General features: G+C 37.1%; 1 protein-coding gene across 2 annotated transcripts in view; it reads left to right on the top strand.

The window, feature by feature from the left end:
- Window positions 1–610: 610 nt before the first annotated feature.
- LOC129755321 (myosin heavy chain, non-muscle) overlaps window positions 611–9072 on the top strand; it is a 125254-nt gene continuing 116792 nt past the window's right edge. For both annotated transcript variants that reach the window (XM_055751753.1, XM_055751752.1), the window contains exon 1: window positions 611–2012. In XM_055751753.1, coding sequence (XP_055607728.1) covers window positions 1878–2012 — 135 coding nt within the window. In that variant the 5' untranslated portion in view covers window positions 611–1877. The remainder of the gene's footprint in view (window positions 2013–9072) is intronic.

The following is a 9072-nucleotide window of genomic DNA, read 5'->3' as shown; positions in this document are numbered from 1 at the left end:
GAAGGCTACGAAAAACGTTGTTAAGTTACAGTACGGGTACCAAAATCATGTTCATGGGAAGGTGCCATCCAAACAAGGAGCTGATGCTGTTGGATCCAATCCAACATCTCTCGCGATTTTCGTATCTCGAACAGGAACGAGGTTCTGGAAATGGCAAATCCCACTCACTACCAGCGCGATGCTCACGCTCAAAACTGACAAGACAATCGGCTCAAGTCTGTCTACAGCGTTTTTTCGCTCCCACGCTCTGCGCGGTCTCAGCTCTTACTTGGGGCCAAGTTCAGTTTCACTCAGCGGAACAGAACACGACGACCCAGTCTTTACTCAGAAGAGGGGCGTACGCCTTGTTTTGGTGAGAGCTGCGTGAGCAGAACCAACCTCAGTCAACAAACCAGAGCCAGGCCAGAAAGACGAAACGTATCGTCTCGAATGTGGTTCGACTCAGTCTCGGATAAGTGCGCGACAAGTGACCCAACAACACTGAGCTGAAGTTCTCGATTTGCTCCCTCTCTTTTAGTTGCTTGTTGCAAACTCTTCTCGGCACTTCGGCAGTCGACGAGTGAAGACTCCTCAAGTAAAACCCCAACCAATATATAAAATATAAGGCGCAGTCCAGTTCCGGAGACATTCCTCCATGTAGATTGTTCATGTTTAAACTGTTGTTGATCGTTCCGTCCGGAGAAGATAGAAGAGCCTAATTGCTGTTTTCGATAATCAGTGCCAGTGCGTTACGTGGATTGAGAACGCGAAGATCCGACTGTTCAGTCATCAATTAACTTTTTCATTTGGGACACCTATTTAGAATTTAATTTATTGTTAATGTTGATTAATTTTCGGAATTTTAACTGTTAAGTTTTAAAATATTTAGTGCTTCGAATTATCGCTTGTGTAAACTGTAAATTTCCTTCCTTGTAAAGTGTAAGTTGAGCTTAAAAGTCGGACAATCCCATTCCGAACACAGAATTCTCGACGACGAAGAAACATTTGGAGGATCACGAACACAGTCGCGATCGCGAAGAACAAACAAACCACCGTAATATAAAAACACACGCCTCAAAGCCGATTTCGGGAGCAGCCCTCTTGTGGCTGTGTGTGATTGCCATCATCGTACATTTGTGGTTTTTATTATTTTCCAACCATCATCCCCCTCCTACGTTCATTCATTACAATCAAACGAACCTCTGCTGGACTGTTGTGTGACTCTTGCTGCTTGGCGTAGAAATCGAAGCACAAAGCTGGAAACGTTCTGTGTACGCGATCCCGATCCCGGACCTGGAACGGTACCAAAAACAAAAACAACAACAACCGGGGAGAGAAACCTGATAAAGCGAAAATACCTTCCCTGTGGCTGTTGTAGGTTCCGCCGAAGAAGAAGTGCCCCAGTCTGCCAGTTGGGAAGAAGTGAACAACAAGAAGCCACGGAGCGACGATAAAAAGCAGAAAATCAACTTATGACTTGTTTTTTTTTTCTTTCTTCATTTCCTATAAGAAAGAAGTGAATAATACCCAAGAAAACAAACTCCTCCCGAGAAGAGAAGTCCCCGAGAAGGCGGCGAAGAAGAAAAAGTTGTGTGTCTGAGTGAGTCTCCAAGAAGAATCGTTACGTTGCTCGTGAAGGCCCTCGCACAGCACACGACATCTCCCAGAGCCGTGTGTTTGTTAGAAGTTTTTTTTTTATTAAGTGTTTTATTTCATATACCCTATCCAGAGAGTGGATTGCAAATTCAGGGGGAATCCGTGAAAAAATCCCGCAGGGGTCCCCGAAACTGGAAACTGTGAAAGCTCGCCAGAGTCTCGGTACTCTAGTTTGAAAATCTACAAAACAAAAACCTAAGCAAATCTGTCGTAAAAAAATAACATAATCGCACAGCAGCAAGATGGCAGATGATTTACGAGATCGTAACGACCCGGAGCTGAAGTACCTGTCGGTCGAGCGCAGCTCCTTCAACGATCCGGCCACCCAAGCCGAGTGGACACAGAAGCGCCTGGTGTGGGTGCCCCACGAGACACAAGTAAGTTGCCATTGTCTTTTTTTAATCTAAAACCTTTTCAAACATCTTTCAAAACGATTAAAACCCCAAGCCACTCAAATCCTTCAAAAACAGTTCCGTAAAAGCTTAATCAGCTTTAAATTTAAGTTTTTATTCATATTATTAAATCTCAAAATCAAAATTGGGAAAAATGCTATGAGACTCTTCAAAAATCCAATATGAATTCTTGAAAAGCCCTATACGAATTACTGAAACGTACTCCAAAATCCCGTTCGAAAATCGCTGGGAATTAACTAGCATATATTTTGGAAACCTTTAATCAGCCAATATGAAACTCTAAAAAACCTCTAAAAAGCATATACCTACATATGTATACCGCTGGCTCTGAAGGTCTCATATGGCAGTGGAGATTTGATTGATAAATTCCATGTAACTAATTTTTCCCCAATTTTTAAAATTCTATTTTCAATCCTTGAAAAAGAAAAAAATATATAAATGAATATTTTCGGCCATAATCTCAAAATCTGAGTTTTTTTTAAATAAATTTCTTTTCTCTCGGAAGATTTTAAGTTAGTGTTTCTCTTGTGTTTGCCAATTACAATCTGCTATTTTTTCGTAACTTTGAATTTTATCAAAAAATCATTCTGCCACTACAGATCCGTTCGATTTTGGCCACAGCCCGTACATTTAATGTTGCAAAATCGAACCATGTCAAAATTGAACGTATTTAAGTCACCCTATTATTTTTATTTTAAACTACCTGACCCGGTGTGCTTTGCCACACCTTCTAAAAATTAATTAATTGTGTGAAAAAAATTTCACTATAAATAAATTTTCGAGTTGATAGCTTTGACATCAAAATATTATTGGAATACTAAGAAGATTAGATTCTCTGAAATGATTTTTTTTTAAACTTGATCCAAAATTGTTTATCAATAATGGTTTTAAATTTGATATTAAGAACTTTTTTTTATTTTCCTTTCTTTAGGGTGGCCACCCATTCGGGAAAAACGGGAAAAGCGGGAAAAAGACGGGAATTGAAATCCAACGGGAAAAAAAGCGGGAAAAAGTCGGGAATTTTTTCACAAAGACGGGAATTTTTGGCTCAGTGAAAGTCTGTTCAATGAAGTTTAGTTGAAAGTCGAAACAAGTGGAAATAGATTGACTGGTGATCTCTTCCCAATTGACTTCTACCAGGTCGAAAGTAATCCTCTTGCCGAACTGAATCGGTTTCGATTTGTTTGAACTTGCTTCATTGAACAACAAAAGGTTGTTCCCGGACAATCTGGCTGTCCTAATCGAATAGAAATGGGAAGAACAAAAATTCAAAAAATATTTTATTCCACACGGTATTGCTCCCTATTTTTTTAATGAAGTTTTCAATTTACTTCAGAATTGCAGCGAGTTAGTGTTAGGATTTGACGAAACGTTAAATAAGATTGTGCAGAAGCAACAAATGGATATTGGTGTGCGCTTCTGGAATCAAAACACAAACCTATTTGAAGCAAGGTACATATAGGTTGGTTCTACAGTCTTATCGACGACGCGCTCGAATGTCTAAATGGCGTGAAACTACGTTTTCCGAAAAATCATGATCTGCTGAAACGAGTGATGATCCAGTGTTCCATGGAGTAAAGTGTTCCATGGAGAGTCCAGCAGTAAATTAAGATAATGCTCAAGGAACTAACTAGCGAGGTTTAAGAACTTGTTTCGAATCCGGCGTACGAGATTCTCACCATTAGACTTCACACTGTACATAACTCGTTCAAGGAGGACCTGAGGGAAAGTGAATGGAATTTGGATGAATTTTTGAGGGCGTTGTATAGCATGTTCAAGAATATTCCACTTAGAAGGGCAGATAATAGTGCAGTAACGGGTTCAACTATATTTCCGTTAAATTTTGTGACGTTCGGTGGGTGGAAAATGAACGTGCTGCCAAAATGCTACCTTACCTCAAACGGTTTGTCGATGAGGTAAAAAAAAACAAGAGGATAAAAAGATTAAGGAAAACCATTCAAATTTTAAGCGGAGTTTTCCATCGATTTCCCGGTCGAAGGTATTCGACATTGTTGCTAAAGCTGTAGGTGATAATTTTCTGGAACCAAAAATTGAGTTTTTGTTTTGTTACGGCCGCTTCAACTGTTGAGTTTTTTTACGCGAGTATCAGACAGAAGCACTGATGGTTCCATTTCTCTTCGATGATTTAACCGGGCTTGTAAGAGCATTGATGGAGAAAGTTGGAAAGCCTGAACGACTAAACGTAAAATCAAAAACACTTATCGGAATTGAACTCTCAAAAATAAATCTTCTACCTCCTGGAAGCGAAGAAATTGAATTCTCAACTAAATCGGCAATTAAGAAAGCAAAAGAGTCTGGTCATATTTCCGACAAGTATATCTTTGTATTCAGAAATAGCTGTCGTTCGTTTTACTGTGGATTTTTGAATAAAATGGCTATGCGATCTCCCTTGTCTTATCTCATCACTCGGTATTTATCGTGCATAATCCAGATGTGATTGCACACTATCCAGATATTGCCAACAAACGTTTAGACCTGTGTCTAGAAGTACTTGTTGACTAGCAAAACTTAAGTAGAGCTTGTGGCGTTTGGACATTTTTTTGGATGAAACTTATTGGCGAATTAAAAAAGGAATTCTTCAATTTGACGACCTTATTGAAGAAAATTCTAATTTTGTCTCATGGCAACGCGACGATAGAAAAAAGATTTCCCGTTAACGCGAAATGCTTAGTTGAAAACCAAACCGAGGAGATTCTGATAGCCCTACGTATCGTATACAATGGAATCAACATTACAGTTACAGCTAGGAGTTACAGTTACAGCTATAACGGTAACGAAATCGTTAATCCAGTATGCCCGCAATTCTCACCAGAGATATGTCGAGTCCTTAAAAGCAAAAAAAATGGAAGAAAATTTGAAAAAAATATAGCGAAACGGAAGCGAGAGGCAGAAAAGAAGCCTAAGGAACTGGAAGCGAAAAAATTGAAGGTGCTTTTCGACGCTCAGAGAGAGGCAAGCTTAATGGACGAAAAAATATATGACATACAAATAAAATAAAAATGATAATCTAACATATTACCCATTTTCTTTTGTCTGACATTTTCGAATCGAGTGAAATAGTTGAAAAATTAAAAAAAAATCCTGCTTTGTAGGTGAATTGGTAAACATAACTGAAACAAAAACCATTTAAAGATAATTTACCACTAAAAGAAAGCTTAATCGATTTTCGTTTATATGGTTTCAAAAATGAATATTCGGAAATTTGTTCGGTTCTCTGTTGTATAAAACCGGGAATGCGGGAAAAAAACGGGAAAAATGCGGGAAATCAAAAATTGATTTTGAGTGGCCACCCTGTTTCTTCCATGCAGTGTGAGAAGGGTCCACAACATTTTTCGCAACCAAATAACATCACATTTCACAGATGGCTCCATTTGCTTGATAAGTTTTCGAGCTAAATATACATACTTTCCTTCTTCCCATTTCTTCTCTGGAAGAAGGAGAGGTCTTGAATCTTTTAAAAAAATCCTTTCATGTTAAATATAATTTCTTCAGCTTGAAAAGTTTAAAAAAACATGCGATAAAACCTCCCCTATTCCTGGCTCTGTATATTATGGAATCTCTCCTTTAAAAAAATAGAAAAAAAACAGTTTTCGTACTCCAACACGTTGGATAGGTTCTCAAATTATACAAAAATTGTGCGTAACTCCTTTTACCCTCTCTTATTCCCCACTGGAAGGTGAAAAGGGTTTTTAATGACCGTAAAATCATTTTTTGTACCCTTATACACTCTCTCCTATAAAATTTGGTTAAATTTATTTGATGAGTTTTTGAATTTATCAAAACAAACGTATGACACCTTTCTTCTCTTTCCTATCCCGTAAGGGGAACCAAATCATCTTAGAAAGATTTCGTAATACTCTTCCCAATGTGTTACCATCTGCTAGATTAACACTCGAGTTATAAAAAAAGTTGTATGGGAGCTTCCCTAGCCCCTTCCTATCGAATCTGGGAAAGGAGGAAGAAGCCTTAAAATCATAGAAATAAAATTCTACTCAAATAATAAGTTCTCGAGTAATCCAAAAATATTGTATGAAAATCTCCCTCCTCCTTCAACTCTTTCCGTTGAAGAGGAGGGGTCTCGAAATATTAAAAAAAACATTACACGTACTACAACATACTCCCATGATAAATTTGATTTTTTTGTTCGATTAGTTCTCGAGCAATCCATAAAAGGGAGACCTCCTCTCCCTTCTTATCCCCCCGTTATATTTGGATTCATTTGCATGATTAGTTATCCACTAATGCATTAATTTGTATGGAAGACCCCCTCCTCCCCTTTGTATATCCCAGGGTGGCCAGCGAACCGGGAAAACCGGGAATTGAAAATGCGACCGGGAAAACCGGGAAAAACCGGGAATTTCAAATCAAAACCGGGAAAATTCTTTATGGATCATTGTTCCCCTATAAAAACCAATTAAATTCTAAAATTCATTCATATTACCATTTTTTTCTCTCAAAAGCGATATAACATTGGGATCTAAATTGGGAATCTAAATTCGATAATGTTTTGAAAAATTCAAGCATCAAAAGCGCGAAGAACATATCTCTCATATGTTCGAAAAATTTATTTTCCACAAATGAACTCAATTTTTAACCTTTGAGAGTCGGAAATCCATAAGATTATGCGAGGGAAAATGCGAGAAAACAAAAAAAATGTTACATGGTTCATTAATAAAATACCCAAAAGGAAGAACAAACAAGATACCAAATGTTTGTGTGATTCATTTTGCGTTTTTACTGGTAATCGCATTCTTTATTGATTAAAAATTAAAAAAAAAATACAGATCGTAAAAATGTATGAGCTACGAATCACGTTAAAATACTATCACAATAAAAAAAGCGAATTTGAAAAGCAAATTCAAGCCCTAGAATAATTTATAAAATTTGTATTACAACTTCTAATTTAAAATTTGAAAATTTGAAATGAGTTAAGATCAATTTGCCAAGTCCAAAGTCAAGCTCTTACAACTCAGGCTCAGACTCACTCAGTATTTAAGACGAGAATCAAAACAAATTTTTGGAATAATAGGAGGAATAGAATTTAGCGGATTTCGTTCTCAAAATTGCAGAGAAAATAAATTAAATTAGAATATCAATCAGTATTAATCAAATAAATTTGTATCATGTAATCCAAACTTAAAGTTGTGAAATTTTGATTTATAGATCCGTATTTCTCCCGAAATTCATCGCTGATGATTGTATTTCAAATTTCATAATTAGAAACCAGAGCTCAAAAGTCAAATTCTGGGTGCGATAAGTAATTTTTGGAACATCTTCGTTTTAGTTTAATCGAAAAAGTGTTGACATAATTAGCAAAAAATCAAAGTTTTGCAACAGATGTAAATTGAGATAGAAAAAAAGGGTGGGGATATGTACTTAACTAACTGATTTTGGCACCTTATCCCTCTGATTCTAAGACCCTCAATTATTTTCTTCATCCTTTGTTTAAACTATTTTATGCAGAAATCCCAACGAACATCATCGTTATCAGAATATTTTTACGTTTAACATTGATAAAAAGGACTTATTTTTGTAAAAAAAACCCTGATCATCACATTCATGTATCTTAAAACTGGGGAAATCACAAAATCTCGATCGAAAATCCGGGAATTTGGATATGGAAACTCGCTGGCCACCCTGATATCCCCAATCGAAGAGGGTGGAGTCCCAAATCATCATAGAAACATTTCTCGTATCCGAATAACCACCCATGTCAAGTTTGGTTCCATTTGCTTGATTAGTCTCGAATTTTACAAAAAAAAATTGTATGGGAGACCCCTTTCCCTTTTTATATCTCCACAGTGGAAAGAGGGAGGAGTCTCAAACCATCTTTGAAATATTTTTCCTACCCATATACCCCCGCATGCCAAATTTGATTCCGTTTGCTTGATTATTTCTCGAATTGTGCAAAAAATTGTATAGAATCCGCTGTCTATTTCTCCATTGGAAGGGGTGAGGGACACCAAACCATTTCATGAATATTTCTCTTAACCAAATACACTCCCATTCCAAATTTGGTTCCATTTGCGTGATCGGTTTTCGAGTTATTCAAACATGTTTCTTTTGTTTAAGATTGGGCCCACGAAGTATACCATGGAAATATCTGAAAGATGTCTAAAAGCATCTAAAAAATGTCACATGAAACATTTGGCTCTATTTGTTTGATAAGAGTTTTCGAGTTATGTCAAATAAAATATGAATAAAGCCTGCATCTTTCTGCCCGACTTTGCCCTGAAAAGGGAGGGTCTCAAATAATTCATACGCAAACAACTATCTTATAAAGTACGACCCCATTGCTTGATATGTTTTCGATTAATGCCAAAAAAACTGTTAAGGGAGCCCTCCTAGTCCTGTCCTTCCTCCAGTCCACTGCTGGAATGAAGTCGGGGTCTCATAAATCATACCCATTATTTACGTCTTCAAAAACCCTCTCATATCAAATTTAATCACTTCAGTTTTAAATTTTACAACAAAATTTATATAGAACCCCTTCCTTCCCTACCCTCTCCACCGTGCAAGACGTAAGAATCTATAAAAATCGTAGAAACATATCTCGTACTGAAATACCTTTTCATGCCATACTTGATTCCATTTGCGGCTTTGTCAACATAAATTGATAACTTATGCTAACAAAATTGTGTTTGGCCATCCTCCCCTCTTCCTATGTTCCTGTTCACTGGAAGAAAGGAGGGGTCTCAAATAATCATAGAACCATATCAAAATAATTTCCCACGCTAAATTTTGTTCATTTGTTAGACGAATTTTCGGGTTATGCATAAAAATGAATGGAAGCCCTCCTCCCCCTTCCTAAATCCTCAATTCTATGCTCCAACTGCAAGACAGGAATGGTTTCTAATAATTATAGATATATTTCTCGTATTGAAATACCATCCTATGCAAAATTTGGTTCCATTTGCTTGGTTACCTGATTAGTAATGAAAAAACATGTTATAAAGTCCCATGTACCCTATCTCTCCGTTGGATTGAGAGGTGAATATTCAAT

This window comes from Uranotaenia lowii, chromosome 3 (assembly GCF_029784155.1).
Source record: "Uranotaenia lowii strain MFRU-FL chromosome 3, ASM2978415v1, whole genome shotgun sequence".
Lineage (NCBI taxonomy): Eukaryota > Metazoa > Arthropoda > Insecta > Diptera > Culicidae > Uranotaenia > Uranotaenia lowii.
This window is presented reverse-complemented; position numbering and strand designations above follow the sequence as displayed.